Below are 26,747 nucleotides of genomic sequence, written 5' to 3'. Positions count from 1 at the left end.
ACTTTCTAGGCGTGAGAGTGAGTGGTTTCTCCCTTGCCCCCTTGTTGGTTTTAAAAGTAGCGATGCCATTGAAATATGGAACCATCTGGTTTGTAAGGCTTGCTTCCATTGCAAAGTGAGCTTAATTTCTCCCCAAATTTCTTATGCTGCTTGGATTATTACTGGAACCAGTGTTGCCTCTCCAGCATCTAGAATGATGCCATAGCAGCGTTCTAAGAGACAGGGAGCATGAGAGACATGACATGTATCCTTGGCTTGGAGATGGGCACACTGAAAATTACATGACCCATGGCCTTTTCTTTACACCTGTAAGGAATGCTCACATGTCTGTTGCCACCAGATTCTTTGGTGTTTTGTGGTCAGCAGTTAACTCCTCTCAGATGAAGCTGGAAATGGAGTTTCTGGATCCTGAAATGGACACCTGCCAGTGCTTTTTTAGTGTTTGGTACCAAAAGCTTGTGATGAAACTTTTACATCCCTATACTAAGGCCAAAACTTCCTTTTCCATCTGTGCATTCTGGCACTCTTTTTCTGTAAGGGATCAAAATCATGTGCCACTCATTTCCAAGAATCATTGTATTCTTGTTCCAGTTCCCTCCTTTGTTGCATCAGTGGACAATTTAGATTTTCTTTTATTATCAAAATATTTTAGAACAGAAGTTGTTTGGGTTAATTGCACCGGCTTTTCAAAGTTCTTTTTCAAATTTTCATTCGCTGTCCGCTATTCATTATTTTTCAGCGTGGCTTGTAAACTGACTCTTGCCAAGCTTGATATTAATTTTTCCAGAAGATTCACTGTCCCTAAAAAGTTTTCTTCATAATTCCTCCTCTTTTGATGATATACTATTGATATATTATCTGTTTCAAATATTTACATACCATCGAATTGCAAAAGGTTCTGCACAGTAAAGGTTAAATCCATAAAGTGTACAAACAAAGCATTGATTGATTGATTGATTGACTGACTAACTAACTAACTGACTTTATATACCACTCTATACCTTCAGGTCTCAGAATAACATCAAAATATGAAACCACAAAATACATAATCAAAATAAAAACAACAACCCAATAACACCTCCCCCAAAAATCCACATTTTAAAAGGGCATAGGATGTCAATAAAATCAACCATAACAAATCAAGCATCTTATAAAATCAAAACAGCAGAATGAAACCAAAGTATCACCAGAAACAGGAAATAACAACAGTTACCCTTTCAACTAAATATCTAGTTTCTTGAACTTTAAACTGTCCTTTCTGCTTAAGTCAGCTTTGCACTTGCAGCTGTAGCCCATTCTAGTGCTGGATATATTCCTCCATCTTTTAATGTGCATTTATCTATTTTTGACCTAAATGAATGTATCAGCAATACATTTGTATTTTCCATGCCTTCAACTATTTAGTGTGGGTAAAGGCTGGGAATCAGTGGTAGAACATCCACTTTACCTGCAGGTGGTCCTGGCTTTCAATACCTGGCATCTGCAGGTAGGGCTGGGGAAGCCCCCTGCCTGAAAGTTTCCAGACAGTCCTGAGAGAGGTATACCAGTGGTGCTTCACCAGCATAAGGCAGCTTCTATTTTTTTCTTTTTTTAAATAAAGATATTAAAAGTGCATACAAGTGATTTCTATCATGTGGAAGTTAACAAAATCTATATTGTTGATAAATATTGGGTTCCAGCAGCGTCAACAAATTACTTCCATGCCTCATGTTCAGCTCCAACAGATAGTTAACTTTCCCTTTTAATATATTTGCTGAATTCCTTTGAATCTAGACAAAATCATAAGAGTCATCCCCCCATTATGGGAATACCTATACTTTTGAAAATTATTTTCAAAGATACCAAATGGTCAAGTTCTTCATTTAAAGTCTAGCTGAATCATTTTAAATGATGAATAATAGACTGATTTTTGGAGAGGCAGTGGACCATTTGTCCATGCCCTCGGAAATATCTTGATTTTGTTGTTCGGTACAGGTGCACTGTGACCTTTCTGCTGAACATTCTTATCTTCCTTCGCATCATAACCTGCTGCCTACTTGTGAATTTTGCAACTTTAGATGAATCTCTTCCAAGATAACGGCATCTCTGCCCGGGAGCTTCAGCTCTTTAGGGGCCTTCAGGTGCAAATTAACTAAGATTGTGCAAAAGAGAACAGTTTAACGATTCATTGATTCTAGAGTTTGACAGGGGCTAGTCAGAGGAGAAGAGAATTCATCTGTTTTATCCATTGCTATCAGAGATTGTAGCAGTGAGTCATTGCAATCACCTTAGGCTACATAGAGAAAGGTACAGATTTTTGTCAGAAAACTGGCTCTTTGTATCACCTGCTAGCAGAGAATACCTCAGATAATTTGTAGCACCAGTCATCTCCACCCACTTATGATCCTGGGATACTAGGAAAGAGTAGGGGGATGAGTTCATTTCTTCCACTGAATATACATGAACCATAACTTTCATTGCCTTTGGTTACCCCAGTCACTTTAATAGATTAGAGGTCATCCCCTTCTCTCAGACTCATCTTGCAGAAGAGATCCAAATGCTAGCAACATACCCTCCATGATGTTGAGTCCCCAAACCGGGCTGCACATCTTCCTGGCCATGCTCCTGCATGAGTCACATGACTCGTGTGAGATCATGGTACCCCAAAGCTGTTATTTTGGGTGGGGGTGGGGGGCTGTGCTCTCATGTGGAAATATAGGATGTCCCAGCACTTGTGGGGTATGTAGCAATTGCCATGAGCCCTTCTGCAAATGTAAGGTGTCACCTTGTGCATCTGCCTAAATAAGAACATAAGAAGAGCCTGCAGGATCAGATCAATAGCTCATGTAGTCCAGCATGCAGTTCTCACAGTGACCACCTGTGGGAAACCATCAAGCTTGATGCACAAATCTTCATTGGCTGAGAAGCAAAATGGCCACCAATCCACTCTTAACACAGGAGGTTACATGGCTCAACTTTTAAGCCAATTATTTACTGCTGAGAGGTGGGCAATGTAACAACCCTCTTTTGGGCAAGGTTTTTGTTTCCTTACAATTTCTCTGGGCATTCTATTGCAGGATCTTTAATTTGTGCTGCAAGGCCTGATATTTCCATTTTATTTTGGGCTGAAGATGAGAGTGCTTTCAGGCATGCCATCCTTTTATTGCCCTAATCACCCCCAGAGAAACTCAACCTGTGACTTTCTTGGAGAGACTTTTTAAAAAAATGCTAGTTCAACAGCAATTGAGTTATGTCATCACTGCAAGTTCTAAGAGCCTTTGAATTGCAGGAGCATATTTCTGGTGAATGTACAATTTATTATATTTCTATTCCCATCTCATCAATAATTCTAGGCCTGGGCCTTCTCTCGCCTCTCCTGGTTATCTTCTTCTGCACAAATCACAAGCTGGTTTTAGTATGACCACTGGGGAGCCAGGAGGAGAATGGTAAACAGAAGATGTTCCGCTGTAACTTTGCAAGACCCAAGAGGGAATAAAGGTTTCTCAGTGCCTCCAGTTTTTCGCCGCTTCCGTCCGTCAGAACCAAGCTGTTAGCAATTAAAAGGAATTATCTTCCCCCTGGTTTTGATTTGATTGCATTTGCGTTTATAGCAGTTTAGCTAACAAGCTGCAGGCAGACTGCCGCAGGAAGTATCTTACGCTGGGCAGTGAATGTTCACATCGTTTTTTGCTTTCAGGTTCTATTGTCACACTGATTTTAATTTTTGTTTTCATTTGGCTTGTTTTAAGTGTTGGTTAAGGTGTAGTGTGGGAGCGTTACATCTTTCATTTTGGGCCTAGTTTACCATCCACAATAATATATCTCTATCTCTATGTCTCACAGCGATCCCACTCTAGCAGTTGTGCTCTAGGAATAGTGAAAGAACTTAACATCAGCTCTGGCCTAGCCTTCTGAGAATGGCAGACAAAATTCTGATAAACCACCGCTGACCTCTTGGAAATGTTAGGATAAGAGTGTCTACCCCAGCTGTTTTTAGTGTGATGTCTATACAGTGAACAGCTTGTGTCATCTGCTCCTCATCTCATGCCAAGAACCAGCCAGTGTAAGATTGTTCTGTATGGTAATCCAGTATTAGGATTTGAAAAGCTGGTAAATTACAGATCCTATTTTCTGCTCCTCCTCAAACCTGCCAGATATTGTACTTGTTCTGTCTTAGATCATCCAAATTTTAGCCTAGCTCAGGCCCCGCTTCACTAGACTCTAGCTTTGCTGCACTTGGTTAGAATGGGAGGGGTTGTAGCTCTGACTTGGTCCTGCATTTTATTCCTGATATCACATTCCTTAGACCAGGCATAGGCAAACTTGGCCCTCCAGATGTTTTGGGACTATAACTCCCATCAACCCTAGCTAACAGGAACAGTGGTCAGGGATGATGGGAGTTGTAGTCCCAAAACATCTGGAGGGCCGAATTTGCCTATGCCTGCCTTAGACCTTGGAGAACTGCTGTCAGTCAGAGTAGACAACACTGTGCTACTAGGATGAGAAGTTGTATATTCTGGAAGTGTATACTCGACCAGGCTAAGCCTCCTAGAGCAAAATATACATCAGGAGGTTTGGTTTCTCAGAATCAAGTATACATTACTTCTGGTACATCAGCCACCATAGCTGCTAGAGGGCTGTGAAAATTTGTGTCCTGGGTCTATTTTAGACTCGTCTACTCATATGCTATAGGGATGCGGGTGGTGCTGTGGGTTAAACACAGGGCCTAGGACTTGCCGATCAGAAGGTCGGCGGTTTGAATCCCCATGACGGGGTGAGCTCCCGTTGCTCGGTCCCTCCTCCTGCCAACCTAGCAGTTTGAAAGCACATCAAAGTGCAAGTAGATAAACAGGTACCGCTCCAGCGGGAAGGTAAACAGTGTTTCTGTGCACTGCTCTGGTTCGCCAGAAGCAGCATAGTCATGCTGGCCACATGACCCGGAAGCTGTACGCTGGCTCCCTTGGCCAATAAAGTGAGATGAGCGCTGCAACTCCAGAGTCGGTCACAACTGGATCTAATGGTCAGGGGTCCCTTTACTACCTTTACCTTATCCATATGCCATCTGAAACCAAAGGGGCACTTTGGTTGCCAGATGTGATTTTTTTCCAGCTCTCCTACTCCACCAATTGGTTTCAACTGGATTTTACCCATCTACCTCTGAATAGCATCACACTGGCACAAGACTTACTGTAGCAGTAGATACACACAGACACCCTTGTCTACAATAGACTGAGTTTGGCTAGGGAGCACAAAATGCTTGGTTGACTTCTGCAGTACTAACAACTATCACATGATTTCCCAACCTTCTGCCCACCAGGTATGGTTGGATTCTAAATGCTGTCAGCCCTAGGCAGCATGGCTAATGATCAGGGATGAAGGGAAGGCAGGAGACACTGCTATTTAATATCTATTTTTTTATAATGATATTTATTAAAATTTTGTTTAAGCAATAAAAGACATACATAATAACATAGCATTTTCCAATATCCACATTTCATTCTCATCTTTGGACTTCCTCACATCTCTTGTTCCTGCATTCTAAACTCATAGATTTTGCTAGCAAATTATTAACTTGTTTCAATTCCTATAATGTAATTTTCCAGTGTTAAATCTCAAATTTTAGAATTTAAATCACTCTTTTAAAAACTTAATTTTAACATACTATTTATCCAAAATTTGTCTTTTCTTTCAATTGCATTTAGATTTATATTCCTTATAACTAATTTATTGGAGCCATGTTATTACTAATCTTACATTTTTCTTAACATTCATACAATTTACAATGTTTTTGTAAATAGTCCTTAAATTTCTTCCAGTCCTCCTCCACCAGTTCTTCTCCCAGGTCTCGGATTCTGCCAGTCATCTCCGCCAGTTCCATATAGTCCATCAGTTGCATCTGCCATTCTTCCAGTGTGGGCAAATCTTGAGTTTTCCAGCATTTGGCGATGAGTATCCTTGCTGCTGTTGTAGCATACATAAAAAAAGTTCGATCCTTCTTTTGCACACTCTGGCCGACAATGCCTAAAAGAAAGGCCTCTGGTTTCTTAGGGAAGGTATACTTAAATACCTTTTTCAGCTCATTATATATCATTTCCCAGACACTGCTATTTAATATCTAAGGGTTTGTTCACACACCCAGCCCTAGTGTGAAAGTCATACACATCAAGGGTGAGCCTCTGGTTCACATGCCCTCCCATAGTATGTATATTCCTTCTGATGTTAACCGCATTTATTCATGGAAATCTGGGGCTACTTACCTGTAGGGCAGGTCCCAGAAAGTATTGATTCTTTGTACAGTGTGGGAGGATCACAAGCTTTGGGCTCACTGCTCCACTGTACCTTAAGTGCAACCTATGCACCAGGGCAGATTCATGCAGGGAACAACAAATGAGATAACTCAAAACATGATGCCCCACTGCATGGAAACTTGATACCATTTTGCAGTGCTTTTGTTTTGGGTAAAAAAATGAGGTGCTGTATTTGATGGGAAGGAACCAGAAATATAATTATGCTCAGTATAGATCCACTATAGTCTACATTTATGAGAGCTGAACAGTCTAGTAGTCCTTAAGGGAGACTTTGTATTGTGCATGCAACACAGTGTCCGGGTGTTGGCAAGATAGGTTCTTTTCAGCCAGTAGTGTCTGTGAAACACTAGCATCTTCAGTAGTAGTAAATCACTGAAAATTTTGGATTAATCCTGTGCCCTCTCCAAAGGGAATTTAAAGCAAGAAAATAATAATAAAAAAACACTTTCAGCGACTGAATTGCTGTCTCTGCAGTGTGCTCTCATTTTGCTCTGGAGTCTATCAAATTAAAGATTGAAGCTGGCATAGAAGTTGTATATTTGATGGGATTTACAGGGAGGATGTTTTATGGAGCTTCTAGGAGCTGTTTGGATATCCTACAGTGGAGGTCTGCAAGGCACATGTAGCATGCCTAGCAGTACCTGATTTTCTGTAAGCTTTCTGAGATTATTGGATAGCTCATCAATTTTCACTAGGCCCTGGAAGTTCATAGAAGTGATCTTATGAACATGGTTTTTACATGGCTGGGAACATCATTTGAAGTTCATTTATGTCTTTCCTAGACAAGGTGGACTTGGTGGACTTGGCTTCTGGACCTCTGCCATCGTTGAGAAGTGTGGTGCACATTCCACCACCGTGGGGAGGTGCAGCGGGACCCCCTGATTTGTAGGGAGGCATACCCTCTGCTGCTGTAGGGTGATATGGCGAGACCCTCTGCCATCGCAGGGAGGCCCAGCAGGGCTCTCTGCCACTGCAGATATATATCATGATATATCGAGATATAGTGATATTCAGCTGGTGATATATCATGATATTGAAAACCAGATATTGCCCAGCCCTAATCACTAAATGACTTAGGACCAGATTATGGACCAGTTGCTCTGGTATAGGACTGGCCAATAATTAAGATCAATGGCACAGCCCTTGCTTGGAAGAACCAGCAAGTGAGCATTAGACAAAGGGCCTTTTCTCTGCTGGTGCTGCATCTCTGGAATGCCCTCCCAGTAGAAATTGGTCAGGCTGCTTCTTAGTGTCTTGAAAGACGCTTTGAAGAAGCTGCTCTTTATTCTAGTGTAACACCTAGTTTTATTTCTGCCAGTATTTTAACGGCCTGGTTTAGACACATCACTTCAGCCAGATCATGACTAGGTGTGAATTAGTGAGTTTGTAGGCACTTGCAGCCAAAATGGCTCCTACCCTGGTCCTGCTGCTGTTGTTATGTTACCCAGAGCTAAGGCATGGCTTGACTTAGCATTATATCTGAACCTTGCTTGTGATTTGCCCTGCTCCAGTTGAGCTGTAGCCAAAGTTTGCTCTTGGCTTACCACTCATGAGTTGTCTGTGTGATACAAACTGTGAGTCTGAGCTCAGATGTAATGCTAAGTCAAGCCATGTCTTAGCTCTCACTGGCATCACAGCGGGGGGGGGGGGGAGGAAAGCAGCTGTGATATTTGCTGTATCTGCTCAGCATTGCTTGCAAACTGGGCCAATATGTGACATCTTTTATCCCGCCTGCTGTTAGATTTTTTAAAAAAGTGTTAATTGTTGTATTCCCCCCCTTTTACTGCTTTTTTAAAAATATGGTCAGTTGTAGCTGTACTTTTTATTTATAATATATGGTTTTATTGTGTTGCATGCTGCTCTGATTATTTTTAGTTGAAGAGTGGGCTATATACTAGTATTATTATATTAGTGGCTGAATGTGAATACACTGGTACCTCGGTTAAAGAACCGTCCTGTTCAAGAACGATTTGGCTTATGAACTCGGCAATACCGGAAATAGTGTCCTGGTTTGAGAACTTTACCTCGGTCTAAGAATGGAATCTGAACGGTGGAAGGGCACCGGTGGCGGGAGGCCTCATTAGGGAAAGCATGCCTCGGTTTAAGAATGGTTTCAGTTTAAGAATTGACTTCCAGAATGGATTAAGTTTGTAAACCAAGGTAGCACTGTAAATAGGTTTGTTTTGGCCTGTTACAGGCAAGATGAGTGGAATTAACCCTTTTACTCTTTTCTTCCATTGTCTCTCTAGGGCCTGATTGCCAAGAAGTGAAGAATTAGGGGCTGGATCATCTTCGGTACACAATGAAGATTGACTTTGGTTTTTCTGTCCAAGGCGTCACATGTTTGATGAGTTCACTTTCTGCCATGCTTTGCTGCCATCCCCATTGCTTCTAAGAAACCACAGTTTGGAGACAGGCCATTGACTCTCCCTCCACCCTTCACTGAAGACAGCTGGGGTCAGCAACGCAAGGCCACAGCAGGAAACCTCAACCTTTGAAAACAAAACCCACCCGCCTTCTGAATCCCTCGCACCATTTCCTCTCCTTCTAGGATAAAGGCCTCTGGATCCTAAGGGATAGCTGAGATCTTTCCTTGGCGAGGAGAACTTGCCTCTCCAGTCAAGTGTTTCCTCTCTTGTGGAGTTAAACGGCTGTAGTGCCTATTACCAGAGCCATCCTCTCTGGTGTGAGTGGCTTTAATTTTGTTTTTCTCATAAGGGAGAAAAAAAGAAAGCTTCTTTCAAAAATGGGCTTTACCTTCCGCTCTGCCTCTTTCACCCTGAAGCTGAGCTTGGTGCTGGGCTCCTTGCTCAGCCTCTGTCTTGGACTAGAGTTCATGGGGCTCCCGAGCCAGTGGGCCCGTTACCTCCGCTGGGATGCAAGCACAAGGAGTGACCTCAGCTTCCAGCTGAAGACCAACGTCTCAGCTGGGCTGCTTCTCTACTTTGATGATGGCGGTGTCTGTGACTTCCTCTGTTTGTCCCTGGTGGATGGGCGCATTCAGCTCCGGTTCAGCGTGGACTGTGCTGAGGCCACAGTTGTCACGGATAAGCAGGTCAATGACAGCAACCTGCACTTCTTGATGGTTAGCCGCAACCACCTCCGGACTGTTCTTGTGCTGGACGGGGAAGCCAAACCTGGTGAAGTGCGCCCTCAGCGCCAGTACATGAATATTGTCAGTGACCTCTTTGTGGGAGGTGTCCCGTCAGACATCCGCCCTGCTGCCTTGACCCTCGACAGTGTCCTGAGTGAGCCACCGTTTAAAGGATTTATCTTGGACCTGAAATATGGCAATTCAGAACCCCAACTCTTGGGCCACCAAGGGGTCCGCCTGGACATGGAAGGGCTATGTACAGAGAACCCTTGCGAGAATGGTGGAACTTGCTTTCTCCTGGATGGCGAGCCACAGTGTGATTGCTCAGCCACTGGATACATTGGGAAACTCTGTTCTGAAGGTAAGAGATCATTCATTCTTCTCCTGGGTTTTTGCTGTAACCATATAGCAGTCCACTGATCATTGGCCTCATTTATTACTGTCTGTTTTAGGATTTCCAAAGACCCTAATGCTCTTCAGAATGACATGTGGGAATCCCATTGTTAGCCAGCCATATTAAACCAGAAATCAAAATAGTATAGGAACTGCCAGCATTATAACCTGAGTTTGTATTCATTTTATTGCTGCACATTCACAGCTTGGTTATTAAGGATTCTCCTGTGTTCTGTGCTTTTGGCAGAATTGTAGAATTCATTACTCTTACCCACCCCACCATCTGCCTTAAAAAATAAATAAATAGAAATATGGACAAATGGTTAGTTAATGGAAAAAGAAACTCCCCTATACCTCCTCCATTTGAGATATTCCGTAATAGTTGCAGCACTGATCTCCTTTATGTGGCCAAGGGAGAATGGAAAAAGTAAGTATATGGGCATTGGGACAGAGATGGCAAAGCTCGAGTGCTTTGTTGAAATTATCCTATCTGCAATATTTTGAATGACGTTTAGGTGTGCGCGTGCTGATTGATCTGACCAGGCTGAAGGTGATGGAACAGTTCTGGTGGGAGAGATGAATAAAATGCCAAAATATCATTAGCTTTGTTACTTCAAATGCAGTATCGAGGCTCAGTGTTTTGAGATGGGGAAGGACTTTTGGTGCACACCAATTCTGCAACCCTCTTTTTTGTCCTGTTCAAATCTTCCACTAATATAGAAGCGCTCAGAGGAAGGAAGCACTCACCACCTCTATATGCGCCATAACATTTAGCACGAGGAGTTCTGTAACGAGCTTAAAAACATAGGAAACCTGACAATGTAGGAAACAAACATCAAGGAAATGATTTAATTGAGTGTGCCCTTTTGCCTCTGTTTGTTTTTGGTATTTGAGTTGTTTGATTAGTTTTGGGAAATGGTTCTCTTTCTCTCCACCCACCTCTGACTTCTTCCCTCTTCATGATTTCTGATGAAGGCTCAGCCTTACACTTACTTTGTTACGAGCTGTGACTGTGTATCCTCACTTTGGCGTTGCTGGAGGCTGTGCAAGAAGGAAGGTAAAAGAAGGGGTTCAACACTTCCCTCACCCAGAGACAAATGAAAACACATGCCACAAAAGCTATTCAGGGACCAAGAGGAAATGAAAGCCAAGTGATGAATTTCTCCTTGAGTCGTGCCAGTAAGTTGCTGTTGGGTGAAATAATCCCCATTTCCTTTAGCTGGATGAAGACTCGGATCCAGATGACTTTGGCTGTTTTCTAATAATTTGCCTGCTCGTTACCTTGCCCTGCTTGTTTAGTGCTGGAAGAAATATTTTTTTTTTTGATTCTGGTGTGCAGAAATCATATTCCTGATTTCCCTATCATCATCATCATCATCATCATGATTATTAATGGCTTTACTTTTCAACAGGGTGGCATCAGCATTAATCCAACCCTCGCTTTGGACCATTAACCAGTTTTTACACCATTTGCCAACCTTTGGATTTCCGCCTCCTTTTGCAGATGGTCACTGGCTTTTGCTGGGAGCTGATGAGCCCCGATCAATAGCTCCTGTTTTAATAGCTAAATGCAACGTGTACCTTTTTAAATAATGAGTTCTCTTGACAGAGTTCAGGCCATTACTTGGCTATTGATTGATACCTGTGTCTGCAGATGGCAAAACCACAACAAGCTCATTATTCTGTGGATGGGGGGAAAAAGATATATAAATAAATACTTAGCAGAACCCCGCTGATAGTGGAGTTCCATTTACAGTATCCCAGATTCATTAATGTGAACAGCAGTTCCAGTTAGTAAACCTCAGTTCACAGTAAAATCTCCTAAATAAATACTTGGAGAAATTTTGCAAAGTGCATCACATGTACAGGTGACCGGTTCAGTAAGAGACCATTTGTAGACTGGTGCAGTCAGTTTTGAAAAACAACAACTTTGGGTCATAACTGTGCATGGTAGTGATCTGTTGAATGTGACATAAAAGCCACTACAGGAGCTATAGTGGAAGACAGTGCAAGTTTCGTGCTCATTTCCGTGTTTTTTGCTTCCAGAAATAATTCGTTTGCAAATAATATGGAAATAAGTGCTGAATGTTCACTGTATTCCACTATCTCCCAATATAGTTCTGGAACTGGCTGTAATGGAACTGCATAGAATGTGGAAATTAGCAGTTGGGGAAATTGGATTTGAAGGTATGTGTATGATGGTGTGTGTTTGCAAACACAGGTTTATCTTCACTTGACCATGTTTTATATTTACGCATACATTCCCATGCATATGTAACACGTGTGTTTGTGATGTCTGGTTTGTCCCCTGTATCCCTGTCACCATTGGACTGTCCCCAAAGATCACCTCATTCAACCCCAGTGCCTTCCATAGTATGATTTTAATTTGGGTAGGCTTGTCACATAAACTGTAACCACAGCAGGCATGGGGGTCTTGTATCTCCTGCCAGTTCAGTTCGCAGAAGAGGGGTTTCCAGTTTGCACGGTTTTAAGGAGATACACTTCCCAAGCTGCACATCTGGCCCTGAGACATTATTTGGGTTTTGCAGGTGGAGCTGAATGGAAATTCTGTTAAGCGCTTGTGTCGAACTCCTCTGGTGGCAGCAGAACCGTGGAGGCAGCATTGCTGCCAGCTTCACAAAGGGACCTCTCAAAAGCCTCTTGCCTCCCACAGGGGCTGTTTCTAAACGCAGCCTGAATAGGGGCCTGATTGCACCTCTTTCCTTGATTACAGAGCAAGATTTCCTGGGGATGCTGCCTCCTGAATGACAGAGAAGCTTGCCACTCTGTAATTATCACACTTTTAACTGCAGAGTGAACAGATTTCTCAGAACCCTCCCCCCCCCTCTTTAAAAAATACAGGTTACTGTAGGGCTTACCTTCCACCTGAGCCTTTGGCTTGGCCGTGGCTTCCTGTTCCAGATGGGTTTGGATGGCAGCTGCTTGCTTCTCTCTTGCAGGCATGCAGTGCCCTGTTGCCACCTCCCCTCAGTTTCACGACACTAATAACCACTTTGGCATTTTTCCAGGAGCCTGATGGCTGCTCTTAATTTGCATACATTTTGTAATCAAAAAACAAATGAACATGACCATAATATTTGCCTCCACTTGCATCTTCCTTGATGAGTGAATATAAATTGCTTGTTGTTAAGAATTCACCACTGGTAAACAGCCACTGCATTTGTCTGCTTCTTGCCCTGTTGTTGGAGGTTGAGGGCAGACCAATGTCTTCCCCTTCTGGTTGTGATTTGAACAGCTTGGACTTAATTCTCCTGTGGAAAATGGCACTTAAGAATGTTCCTAGTAACCCAGGACTGTACAGTAAATGGAAGCAGGGTGACATAGGCCCTTCAGAGCAATATCAATTATTTTGATCCATGGTGCTGTTTTTTTTGTGCATCACTTAGGGACGATTCAAACAACCACTTCCTTGTTGTTGTTGTTTTAAATGAGATGGTGACATTATTGTCTAAATGGTCCCAGCTCCCAGTTTAGCAGATGGCTGCAAATGAGAAATGGGGAGCTGAGCAAATGAGAAATGGGGAGCTCTGTGACTGCATCAGCCCAATAATTTTCCACCTGGGGTGGCAAAACATAATCACGGATGTTGGGTGGAGGAAGGCCATAGAGCACTTGTATGAACCAGCTCCAATTAAACCCCTTTTATACTTCCATTCATTCTTCCTAGAGCAAATTTATTTTGCACATTTTGAGGCTGTTTTCCAATCATGTCTTAATTTGATGGTGATCCAGATGGTCACCAGAGAAACAAGACAAACTAATTAATGGCTGCAAAGTGCTTCCAGGCTGCACAGTGCAGCATAAGCACAGTTTGTTGTCATTAATAATAATAGTAAATATCAGAGAGGAAGGAGATCTGCAGCCTTTCAGTCTGGTCCTGAAAGTTGTTCTAATTTACGGCTGATAATTTATGAGGATATAGCACCCTCTCTTAAAACAAAATAGCATGCATTTTGTCTTAGGTACATAGTGCGTGGCAATGGAAGGAGATGAGGAGGGGGGGAATCCCACATTGAGAAGGGAGAGACTACATGGCCAGTAGAACCAGCATGTTCCTCAGAAGTTACTTTGCTGGGTCTTACATGTGTGATAGATTTGGAGGGTGTTTTACAATCCTAGTCTGTTTGCAAAGTTCAGAGCATATTCTGTCTTGAACTCTGGACAGGTTTCTCTGTTATATGAGCAATGTTAGGCACTATCATCCATCATACTAGTAAATGATTGTGGACTTCAGATGAACTGTTCCCTGGCATTCTTGCTGTGTGGGCAAGAGATCGCCTTTCTTATGTCACTGGTGAAGATGACTCAAAGGGTTGGTATGCATCTCATCCTTGTGATTCTTTGTGTTGGGAAACTCACCCTAGGCTGAGAAACCGGAGGTGTGATGCAGAGAAGGAAGTGCATTCTCCAAATTCATGGCATTCATCTTGCTTCCCACTTATGCTGTGGATCTCAGTGTCTTGGCTGGCAGAAAATGCAGTTTCTAAACTTCTGGGAAGGTAGTTTAAAAAATGATATTTCATCAGGGATTCTGGTGAGCAGTGGGAACCTCACAATTTATAGCACTGTAAGTATCTCATAGAAGAGACTGAGGATGAACAATCCCTAAAGCATCAAGAGAAGACCTACACTTCACCTCTGTTCCAACAGCACATTGTCCAGGGAAAAGGTGACTATGCATCCTGTGATATTACTGATGATCTCTCTTCTGAGTCAGTCTCCCTTTCCGCTCTTGCCTTTTGGTGTTGGCCATCCCTTTGGTCATGACTGATAACCCTGCTGGAGGAAACCAGCAGGGTTTTTAGAGTTCTGCTGCTGTCCGGTGACAGCAACATGGGCTAGAGTGGAATTGCACTGTCCTCCCACAATCCTTCATTGCAGACACATCCGCTCCATTCTTAGAAGTGCTTCATGTTTGGGAACTGCCTGAGGCATCAGATTGGGCTATGAATGGGAAGGGAAATATGCTGAGATGGAGGGAGTAGAGGTTTTAATATTGTTTTTAAGGAATAGCAAATGGAGATGTTCTATGGAGCATTTGAACTGGCTCTGCTTATCATCTGATTTGATTGTTTAAAAGATCCTAATACAACCTGTTGTGTCTCCTGCTTTATTTTTTTATGTGCATCTTGCTGTAGGCACTTGGAGTACAAACCAGAAGGGTGTATAAATAAATTATTTTCAACAGCCCCAGTGAAGACCTGTTTAAGACACCTGTATACCAGCACAATAAAAGCACTTTGTGCAGTAACTTTTCAAAAAAAAAGTCCTCATGAGAATTGATTAGCATTTGCTACAGTAGAACGGTGTCAACAACCTTTGTTCTTTGGTTGTGGCTGATAGGAGTTGGAGTCCATTAATACCTTGATGATGCTCAATTGACTACACCTGTTGTAGTTCGACTTACATGATCTTGAGGATGGGAAGGTCAGATGGGCCTCCTCTATCAAAGGAGCTGTTGGAGCCATTGCCATTGGCATGGCAGGGAAGTTTAGCCCGGCGTGTGTGTGTGTATGTGATCAGATTGCGGTCCTGGAATGCCTACTTACAGAAACTGAGTAGTTGTGTTTGACTCCTGAAGTGCCTGTACTCAATTTCTCAAGAAACGCATGCTTATGTTTCTTTGCTTCTTCTTTTGAAATATTGATCATAGTTTTCAGGTTATTGTTCAGTGCTTTCAACACTTAAAATTCCCTCAGTTACTTTTTGGCAATTGCACAAGTTCCTATATTCCGCCTCCCCTCTACTTTCTTCTTGGCAACATAATTTCAAACATTTCCATAGTCTATTTTAGTCCATTATTCTACTTTGTACTTACAGATAGGTAGCCGTGTTGGTCTGCCATGGTCAAAACAAAATAAAAAAATTCCTTCCAGTAGCACCTTAAAGACCAACTGAGTTAGTTCTAGGTATGAGCTTTCGTGTGCATGCACACTTCTTCAGATACACTGAAACAGAAGTCACCGGACCTTTCTATATAGTGAGAAGGTGGGGAGGGGTATTACTCAGAAGGGTGGTGGGAATGGGTGATTGGCAGATAGCTGCGATGAGCCTGTTGACGACTCTTAACGACTGCAATAGGTCTAACAGGAAAAAGCAAGGGGTGAGAAGGTGAAAAATGGCTTTGTCATGTATAATGAGATAAGAATCCAATGTCTTTGTTCAAACCAGGTCTCTCTATAGTTTTAAGTTTGGTGATAAGTTGCAATTCAGCAGCTTCTCTTTCCAGTCTATTTCTGAAATTCCTTTGTAATAGAACAGCTACTTTGAGATCTTGTATAGAATGTCCTGGGAGATTGAAGTGTTCTCCTACTGGTTTTTCTGTCTTGTGGTTCCTGATGTCGGATTTATGTCCGTTTATTCTTTGGCGTAAGGTCTGGCCTGTTTGTCCAATATAGAGAGCTGAAGGACACTGTTGGCATTTTATGGCATACACAATGTTAGACGATGAGCAATTAAATAGTCCCGAGATGGTATGTGTGATGTTGTTGGGGCCAGTAATGGTGTTGTCCGGGTGTATGTGGCAGCAAAGTTGGCATCTGGGTTTATTGCAGGCTCTGGTGCCAGTGTCCATGTTAGGTCTGGTTGTAGTATTATTGTGGGTTAGGAGTTGTTTAAGACTGGGTGGCTGTCTGTAGGCAATGAAAGGTCTTCCTCCCAGAGCTTGAGAAAGAGAACTGTCATTGTCCAGGAGAGGTTGTAGATCTCTGATGATGCGTTGTACTGTTTTAACTTGGGAGCTGTATGTGATGACTAGAGGTGTTCTGTTATTTTCTTTTTTGGGTCTGTCTTGCAGCAAGTTCTCTCTGGTACTACTTTGTACTGTTATTTATGCCTATTGAATCAGATGAGACATCTTTCCCTTCCTAAACCAGCTTTGTTCTCCTTCATTTTGAGGATTATGTGAGCACCTTTCTTTGCTCTTTTGATTTCAGTCAGTTTTGAAATACAAATCTTACTTTAAGCTAGATTTATTCCCTTTCTGTCCCTGCCCCCTTTCTTAAGTGTAACAATGTAATTTTGTTAATACTTGTGTTTGTGAAATTCTATCCGTCTCCCTAAAACTGAATGGATCTGGACTTGAAAACACACAGTCTAAAGCAACCCTCTCCAACTTGATGCCCTCCAGACTTTTTGGGCTCCCAACTCATAACAGCCTCAGCCAGAATAGTCAATAGTCAGGAGTGATGGGAGTTGAAATCCAGAATATCTGGAAGGCACCAGGCTAATGGGGAAGGCTGGGCTAAAGGCTATGAAGATGAACAAATTCAAAGAGGGTTAAGGTGTGGAGTTGGCACACTGATTGCATTTCTTGGCTATCTATGCCAAATTCTCTGCTCTCCTGCCCTCCTTATCCATTTACTGAGAGAGGCTATGCTTCCTTCCAGGCTAAATTAAAAATTCAGGAACCGAGGGTTTGATGAATGATCAGGTCAACACAGGCGGCTTTTGTTTTGCTTCACTTATTCAAACCAACAAATAGCACAAGCCAGGCCTAGCTTAGTCACTCCATTCCATTTTTTTTAAAAAAGGAAAAACTGATCAATAAACCTAAACAAAAAAGATTATATTGATATATGGCTGTCTTCTCGAATCTCACAAAGTGAGCAAGATGCAGTTGGTACACAGGTGCAGATGGTACATGCTCTCACCAACCTCTGGTGCCCTCTAGAGATTTTGAACTACAAATCACATCCTTCCCAGGCAGCACAACAGTAGCCCAAAACATTTTTTTGGCTGGGAAAGATGTAGTGATGGCCACCAACTTCAAAGGCTTTAAAAGAGGGTTCGACAAATTCGCTGAGGATATCAATGGCTTCTAGCTATGGTGGCTGTGTCCTGCTTCCAGTATCAGAGGAGATACACAGCTGAATTACACGTAAATTAAGAAAATGCTGTTGCACTCATGTGCTGCTTGAGGGCTTCCCATAGCATCTGGTTAGCCACTGTGAGAATAAGATGCTGGGCTAGATGTGTCTTTGATCTCGCTCAGCAGGGCTTTTACATTCTAATTTGAAAAGCACCAGGTAGGTGAAGGCACCCCACTTGTCACTCCCCCCCCCCAGGATGGCAAGGAAGCATTTGTGAGCACTCTTTGAGTTTGGTCCGTCAACCAGCTACAAATCTACCTAACAGTTACCTCGTCCAGTCCACATTTTACCAGCTTTCCCACAAGATTATCATAGGGGACTGGTTTTCTAAACCACAGAGCCTAGGGCTTCCCGATCAGAAGGTTGGTGGTTCGAATCCCCGCGACGCGGTGAGCTCCCGTTGCTCGGTCCCTGCTCCTGCCAACCTAGCAGTTCGAAAGCACGTCAAAGTGCAAGTAGATAAATAGGTACCGCTCCAGTGGGAAGGTAAATGGTGTTTCTGTGCACTGCTCTGGTTCGCCAGAAGCGGCTTAGTCATGCTGGCCACATGACCCGGAAGCTGTATGCTGGCTCCCTCGGCCAATAAACCAATATGAGCGCCGCAACCCCAGAGTCGTCCACAATGGTCAGGGGTCCCTTTACCTTTAAGCAATTATAGGGCAGTTATGCATGAAGAATTCACCTTCGGTTGGGGAAATATCTTGAGTGAACACACTTTGGGGGGGGGGGGGGGCTATTCCATATGAGCACTCGCCCTACCTTGTTCACTGACTTTTTCAGAGGGTCTTATTATTAAATGGATCTTGTTCTTAAAACCAGCTGTCATTTGTATTAAGCAGAGGCTGTCACTGTCTATCATGTCACAAATTAAAAGGACAATTTCCCATAAAGTAAAATACCTCCCCCCTGCAATGCACTCATTTGCCCCACACTGCCTTCAGGGTTGCCTAGAAAAGAACCTTGGTGTCCAGAGAAGTTTCCTAAAGCTAAGCCTTGGTGATCCTTGGTTCAGATTCAAAGCAGCTTGCAATGAAAGTGAAGTATGATGATTTGCATGTACCTACACCTGAAAAGTGTTGTTTTCTGCTGTTCGAGAATGGCTTGATTTTTCCCCCGAAGTAGCAATTCATTCCACATCTTGGTAATCTTGGACTCTGGGCAAATAAATGGATGGGCGATATGGACTGTATATAACAAGCCTTTGAGAGGTCTCTCCCTGTCATTGCACCCAAGATTGCACCCTCATTTTCTGTAATAGCTTAGTAACCAGATCCTGCTGAGGAGAGATGTGTACCTGAGATTTCTGCTTGCCACCATTGTTAAACCTAGTTACATGTATAATGGAGGCTTGTAGGAAATGAAGTCGTTACTCTAAATGGCCCATGGGAACATAGAGTGACCGGCCAGGAGCTATATGGTTATTGTGAGGTCACAGTCACACACAGTGTTTTCTTTAAACAGTCATATTAAAGTGCCTGCTCTTTATTTGAATGCCAGTCAGCTCAAAACCTGTTGAGAAAGCTAAACTCATTGCACAGAGGGAAAGCATTTGCTTGCCTCCTCCTATTTTAGATGTGGTTGAAGTAATGTTGACCTGAAGCTTTCAGCCCTGGTTTGTTTTTGTTTTGCATTTTTGGAATGGGTGAAAGCCAGGCTTGAAAATTTGTGTGTGTGAGAGAGAGATCTTCAAGGGTTGTGTTTATTTCTTTAATTTCTTTTTTTTGCAAAGGGAGAGGGATGCTTACTGTAATAAATACAAGGCAGCAGAGGTTAGCATTAGTCTTCCTTTTAAGACTAATGTTACAGACACTGTTCTTAACCGATAATGGCCCAATAGCAATATTGTTTCTAGGCAAATTCTTGGTTTTAAAAAAGGAAATATGGCGGCTCGCAATGACCAGATTTTTGTAATAGTTAAAAGGAAGACTGATGCAACCTTTGTGAGAAATTGCAGCCAAATATAACTAGCAAGCTTAGGGCTAGTTAATGCACGAATGGGGTAAAACCACAGAATTTTATTGCTAGACTCAGTTAGGTCACGCCCCCTCATCTTTGGTGAATGAGGAAGTGAAGTTTCTTTGTTCACTCTCTTTCATCATGTCCTGATGACCAGGAAACATGTCTGGGCTTGGTACTGCTTCAAGTCCAGACCACATGCACAGAAATACGTTTCTGTGTTTTTTAGCCCAATGATTTTGTACCTGTGTTCTTCTTGCTGCTGCATGAAATAACTCATGAATCTGACCTTTGATAGTAGTAAGTAAAGCATTTAAATTTACTAACGGTGTGGTCTATACATTGTGAGAGGGGTAGAAATGGGAAAGCGCTGTTAGCAGACTAAACAGGATATTAAAAGGGTCTAGCAGCCTGTATTCCTAAGGCTTAACTGTTGCTGAACTTTTAAGCCCTGCTGGAGCTCTCTTACTGGAGAGTGTGTTTAGCTCTGTGCTTTGAATCTAGGGATCCAGCCAAGTCCATGTAATTACCCTATATGGGTAATCTACATTTATTTTCTTCCCCCAACAACCTTCTGATATGCCATATCTAGTATGGCAAGGTCCTCTTTGAACAAATGAAGTAAGAAATGTATCCAACTTCCCCAAAGTTGCAGACAGTGCAACTGCAGGAAATGACCATGAAAAATGTGCTATTGCTCAACCTTAATTTGAAGTAATGGCTACATTATATAGAATCAGAGATGGAAGAGACCCTAAGGATTATCTAGTCCAACCCCCTGCAATGCAGCAGTATGCAGCTATCTCATACAGGGATCAAACCTGCAACCTTGGCATTATCAGCACCACACTCTAACCAACTGAGCTATCCAGGTGTTGCATTATATAGAATGCATGGTGACAGGAGTGGGAAGTTTATGATCCTGAAACCCCACTATATTTTGAGTTAACTCAGCTTTGCAAATGTGCAGCTATGTCTCCAGAGTCTGCTGCTTAAAATGGTTGAGAACTATCCTTTTGGTCTCTAGGGCTAGATTAATGGCAGATGTCACACGGACCTGTAACTTGCTTCTGTTGTGCTAATGCTGGTCAACAAACTTGTTATCTTGTTCTCCAAGCTTTTAACAGCTTAGCTGAGGCCATATCATGAGAAGTCCATATATATCACTGTGCACTTGATTGTATATTTATAATCATCTTCCAATTAAACAGTTTTGGGGTAAAATACTCCTGGGTTTACCTGGAAATTCATGGGTAATGAGCCCCTTCTTAAAACCTTTCCAGGTTGCTGAGGTTGCTACAATTGTTAAAGGGCCTTTTAAATTTAACGATAGCTGTTGTATCAGAGTTTGTGAGAGATCCAGCTTCCTGTGCTTCTCCTTTTACACTTTTGGAAGAGTGGAATATGTTGTTTCAGGTGAATTTCTCCCTGTCACACAGGTGGGCATAGGATTATTCCCTAGTCTTTGCTGGTGGCAGCCCTGATCTTCAGGCTTGTTAATTCTGATGTGCTTTGAAATATATAAAAAAAGATTTAACAACATGCACCAGCAGAAAACAAAGCAGACAAATGGAAATTGATTTAAGATATAATTAAAATCAAATGACATTTTGTGTTCCACCGTGGAGAGGATGGTATACTAAATATTACCTCCCTGTGTGAATATTTAACTAGCTGCTGACTTGTGTTGCTCCCCCTCAACAATAGTTTTGACATTGGCGAGAGTTGATGAATAATTTTGAGCCATTTGTGACATGTAGGAGTGAGGAAGGAAATGTGCTCCTTCCCCACTATTATATTTATTTTGCTATTCCATATTTTCTCTGTACTTTGCCACCCCAGAGAGAACTGGCTGTTCTGCTGAAGGACTTGGATGAAGAGAATGAAAACTGGGAACAAATAAAGAAGATGGTTAAATTGACAACTTAAGATGTAAATTATGGTTCTTGTCACAGTGAAACATTTCCCCTCAATCTACTCAGCTGTGCCCACCCCCATTTCAGGAGAGAGCTGGGAAAAACCCCTTGCTTCAGTAATTCTGACAAATTCATATTTGCTCCAAAAATAGCAAATTGAAATATTTCCATGAAGTCAGATGTTTTACTGTGCATTCCCTCAGGATGGGATGGAGCTGCCTAGTCTCTCATTTTGTTCCAGGAGTTGGTGTTAACAATGGCCTGCTTCCCATCTCGCCCACTTCCCTTCATTTCTAAAGCTGAATGCCTCCCCTCTGCTTTTCTGTACATTTCCTAGTAAGAGATGGCTGCTAGCTGTTGAACTAATGTTAGGCAGTGTGATGGGAACGAAATAAATCCAAACAGGAATTTAATGATAATAGGCATGAGGTTTTCTGTAGAGCTCTGCCCAAATATTGTCCAGTTGTGCTGGTTTCTACCTGAAAATAGAATTTGGGTCGTGTAGAAATTTCTCCAGGGGAGGGGGAAATGTTTTGCAATGTTTTACCTTTTTAAAAAGCTTGTTTGGCATCATTTTCTCTTGCTGAAGCTGTTGTTTCTTCCATCCCTGGAGCAAGTCAAGTAGGTAATCTCATACAGTCAGGGGTTCCATGGTGAAGAGGTTGACATCATAATGTTATGCAGCCAGTCAGATTTAGCTGCATGATGACATCACTGAGGGCCAGAGAGGGCAGCTGAGCATATAGTGAAATATGGGCAGTGTGGATGACTAAGAGCAGCTGGGGGGAAAGGAGCTAAGAATAGGAAGAGTTTGTCAGGGCTTGGGAAAACATTGGCAAAAGAATATGTAGTTTTGGTTCAAGTCTAGTTTAATTTCACTCCATATTAAGGATGTATGAGAAGCTTCTTGTAATTTTTTCCCCAAAGTGCTGTAGTATGCTCTCCAATAATAGAAAATGCTTTACATTTCTTTGTTCATCTGGTCTGTGAACCAGACATTTTTGGACTTCACCTCCCACCATCCCAGACAAAATTGGCCATGCTGGCTGGAGCTGATGGAAGTTGGAGTCCAACAACATCTGGAGGACACTATGTTGACCACTGCTGGTTTATACCTGGAGTGGGAAGTACTGATCTTACCAAGGCCAGCTGTTGAAGCCATGCCAGAACTGTGACTGGAAGGAATTCAAGTTTCCGAGGTCTAAGTCCATCCTTTTGCGATCTGGACTGTATTGACAATGATGTGAACTGAACTGTTTCTCTTAAGAAGCATATTTAAAAATAATCCCCCTCTTTGCCCCCAGAGTTATATGGATTAAAAATATATAGGTTTCCAGCAGATGCATTACTGCCACCACAGGGGTGATTGCTCTTGTTCTCGAATCCTGCTTGCAGGTTTCCCACAGGCAACTTGTTGGCCCCAGAGACCAGGATGGTGAATTGGATGGGCCATTGATCTGATCTAACAGGTTCTTCTTATGTTATTTCTTTCCATAATTAGCGTAGCTAGATTGTCATTTGAGTTTCCCATATAGGATTGGAGATGCCCCAGCTAACCCCATGAACTTCTGATTCTTCAGTGCTGGGGCCAAATTAAATGGAGATCTATGAGGGTGAATTTGTGCATGTTAAAACAATAGGAGCTCTTGGCACACTGCCAATTATGAGGAAGAAAGAGCTAGTGGCTGTTGAACACTTTCCTGTTCATAGGAGCCAACTCCTAGCAGCCAAGGTCCATTCAACCCTCCCAATAAAATATTTGAGGGCCCCACCCCAAGTTCATGGACATTGCCATTCAAATGGTGCATGTGTGTGTCTTGTGATCAATTACGCAGAGGGGGGCTTACTTCCCCAACAGTATTTTATTCAAGTTGGCAGCCCTGTTCCTGTTCCATTGTTTTCCAGCTCAAAATTGTGTCCTCTGTTTTGTTTTTCTCCCCACAAGGGAAAAAGATACAGGGCCCCCATATATTTTCATCTGCTGGTATGGAAGCAGCTTGTGCGTGGCATGGCAGCCCTGTACCATTTTTACAGGAAAGAAGCAATCAGTGCTTGCTTGCTGTTCCTCCAATCTTGATTTGGGCCTCCAAGGCTGCTTTTCAGTTTTAAAAAAACATGAATAGGAAGTAAGAGCCACTGAGCACAAGTGTTGCATCAAGTTGTGCCCTCCCTTTATAGCTCTTAAGAATGAGCAAAAATGCAAATTCTAATCCATCAGCAGAAAGTTCTTGCCAGTGGACAGAATTGCACAAATCATATGTAGCATTGTTTCAAATGCCCTAATTAGCATCCAGCAGTTTTGACTGATAGAAGTGCGTTTGTCTGGAAAGGATGATCATACTGTAGAAAAAGAGAGAGAAAGAGTGTGCGTCATATTTATGTATGACCATTAACATTCCCATAGTTTTTAAACTGGGTGGACAGATCTTGTATCAGCATATGGAGGAGTCGTCGTCGTCCCCCACTACTGTGTTTTGCTGCCTCCAGTGCTGGCCGTTGGATCACAGCATAACTTCCAGATCCCTCTCTGCCGCTGAGGTAAAAAGTGTCCTTCCATTGTGATGTTCCTCATTACGTCTTGACCCTGACCCCTAATGCCGAAAAAATGGGAGGCTGATCTAAGGAAGAGGAGGAGGGTGATGACAGGATGATGTGACGAGAAGGCAAAACTGTCAGAACAATCCCAGCTGGCTGCGGAAAAAGCCTCTTGGTTGTGACTGGCAAGGCCGGCTTTCGCGTGCCAGCCATGGGAGGTGAAAATATCTCTCTCTGAGGCAGGGGGTTAGAAAGGGGGGGAGGGGCTTAGAAAACAAAACATAACATACAAAGAAAGCATATATTTCCCCAGTTCCCTGGATCTGATTTACCAGTTCCTTAAAGGAGTGAAAGCATGCCATTCAGATGGCTTACTGCATTCAGGGCTGGCCCAAGACATTTTGCTGCCTGAGGCTTCTTCCACCATACCTGAGGGTGGTATAGAAGCACATATAGCTCTGTCTGTATGGCATATACTATACCTCTCTGTCTTCTAGCAGAGGGAAACAACTGCAGGGCTCAGGAGGGCTGCTCCCCACAGCTCCCAGAATCTGCTTAAGGCAGCAGCCTTGCTTTGCCCAATGCCAGTTTTCATGTAACAGGGCTGCAGGAGATCAGATGCCCCTCAAAGAACCATTACAAGATTGTAAAATGACCTTGATAGGTGAGTTCAACAGTATTCTGATTTAAGCAGTGGCCAGCTAGATGCTGCTGGGTGATGAAATGGCTGCCAATAATGATGGCATGGCAACAACAATGCCCACAGTTATGCAAAGGATGTACAAAATCCTGCTTGATCTTCCTCATCTAGTGAAATCATTGATTGGACCTAGGGAAGCAGGATTCTGTTCCCACTGCCTCTGCCCAATCATTCTAACACATATATATGTTTGCCTGTGTCGCTGTTGATTTGTGCCTCTGAGTCAATCCAGTTTTAACCAGGCTGGTGTGTGTGTGTGTGTGTGTTTGGAGCCCTTTTTAGGATCCCGTAGGAGCTCTGAGGGGGCATATGACTGGCTCTGTTCACTCCTATTTTCATTGATTGGCTTACCCCAAATTCCCAGATGAGGAAGTGAGTGTTGCCAACTGAGCAGTCTATCTTTTGCTATAGCTTAGTTACACTTAAGGAGTCTTAATCCATTTTTTGCTTGACTCAGGGGGCACACGACTGCAGAGCATACGGACCTCTGTTTTAATAATTCACAGCCTGCCTCTAAGCACTCCATCAGCACAATTTAGTGGAGCTTTCATCAGCAAAGTGCTGTGAAGATTTGAACATGTATTCCATGCATAGAAAAGTATTCTAGCCCCCATGTTTCATGTAATGGGGTCCCATGTTGGGTCCCCATGTGGCAGATTATATAAATTGAGGCTCTTGCTGTCACTGCTGAACATTTATGGCCATCTTTACATTATACTCCCTGTATGGAGAGAGTAGTGTCTTACCAGTGACCCTCTGTATGTTGTTGGCTTTCTCCAACCACCAAAACCAGTATAGGGATGGGGACTGATGGATGTCACCTCACTCAACAAGTCATTCCCTAGGGAAAGTGCTACAATAGAAAAGTCCTAGCCCTAGCTGACACCAACTTTTCCCCCTGAGGTTGAGGGTTTTGGAGCAGGACCTCATATAAAGATCAGAGCATGTACAGAGGAAACATCTGGAAATAGGTAGCACCAAGGTACCTAGGTTAAGAGAGTCTTTTAACGTTAAACAAGCACATTGAATTGAGCCTGGAGACTAATCAAGCCAGTGCAAATTGTGCAGAGTGCAAGCATTTTTAAAATCTTTCCTCAGGTAAGCTTATTGGTGTATCTCTTGGCCTAACTCCCATCACAGGAGGGTCTGTGAGAATCAATAATTTTTTTTGACACAATTCATAGTTTACTGAACTGACGTAGTATACTGAACAGACTAGATTAAGTTTGGTAGGACCTGCTCTGTTTGGGCAGATCCACCTGGAAAATGGAAGATCAGGGAATAAGTTGTGTTCCACACATTGCTAGAAATGGTCAATGAGCTGCTGTTGGCAGAAAGTAAGTAATCACATTGTTTACCTTCCTCACATGATTCATGGTGAGGGAGCAGCTACATCCTGTAGCAGCACTGCCATAAATTGGACCTACGGGTCACATATCACTTTGTCATGGTCTGGGACATAGGTGGCAGCAGTCCAGACCTGACACACTGGGACCAAGGTATGGATGGTAACAATGGTAGCAGTTAAATGGAGGACGGAAACTCAATGAGGCTGGAACACAGGAACAGAAACTGGAACAGGAGAAGGAACTGGAGCACCAAAGCAGGAACAGGGACTGACAGCAACAGAGTATAAACCCTGTTACTGTGGCAAAGAACCAGGGGAAAATGCTGGCCTTATATTCCCCTCTTGGGTTTGCCTCCAGGTGCTGCACATCTGATCTGGCCATACCTGCCAGGCTGCACCCGACTCCCCCAAGACAAACACAGCAAGGGCCTGGTTCTGCAACTCCTCATTGCGCTCAGGGCCTGGCCCCTGCAAATACTCATGGTACTCACTTTTCCAATGCAATTTGTAATTGGTAAAGATACCCAAGTACAAACCACATATGTGTTACATAAGTTATGACTTGTACAGTTTGTATAAATTGGCTGTTTTCTCCTGCAAAAATACACTTGGTGCTTTCCTAGTTA

General features: G+C 42.9%; 1 protein-coding gene and 2 long non-coding RNA genes across 21 annotated transcripts in view; 1 reads left to right on the top strand and 2 right to left on the bottom strand.

The window, feature by feature from the left end:
- NRXN3 (neurexin 3) overlaps positions 1–26,747 on the top strand; it is a 1,212,171-nt gene that overhangs the window by 57,903 nt on the left and 1,127,521 nt on the right. For all 19 annotated transcript variants that reach the window (XM_081858018.1, XM_081858001.1, XM_081857999.1 and 16 more), the window contains exon 2: positions 8,537–9,742. In XM_081858018.1, coding sequence (XP_081714144.1) covers positions 9,034–9,742 — 709 coding nt within the window. In that variant the 5' untranslated portion in view covers positions 8,537–9,033. The remainder of the gene's footprint in view (positions 1–8,536; positions 9,743–26,747) is intronic.
- Positions 21,403–22,251, bottom strand: LOC309345007. The gene is made up of 2 exons (XR_014157969.1): positions 22,086–22,251; positions 21,403–21,511 (listed from the first exon to the last, which is right to left on the bottom strand). It is a non-coding gene; the product is annotated as an uncharacterized lncRNA (long non-coding RNA).
- Positions 23,688–24,683, bottom strand: LOC309345250. Its single transcript, XR_014158141.1, has 2 exons — positions 24,556–24,683; positions 23,688–23,878 (listed from the first exon to the last, which is right to left on the bottom strand). It is a non-coding gene; the product is annotated as an uncharacterized lncRNA (long non-coding RNA).

This window comes from Podarcis erhardii (genome assembly GCF_964252035.2).
Source record: "Podarcis erhardii genome assembly, chromosome: 1".
Lineage (NCBI taxonomy): Eukaryota > Metazoa > Chordata > Lepidosauria > Squamata > Lacertidae > Podarcis > Podarcis erhardii.
The sequence above is the reverse complement of the archived record's forward strand: the minus strand, read 5'-3'. Positions and strand labels throughout refer to the sequence as shown.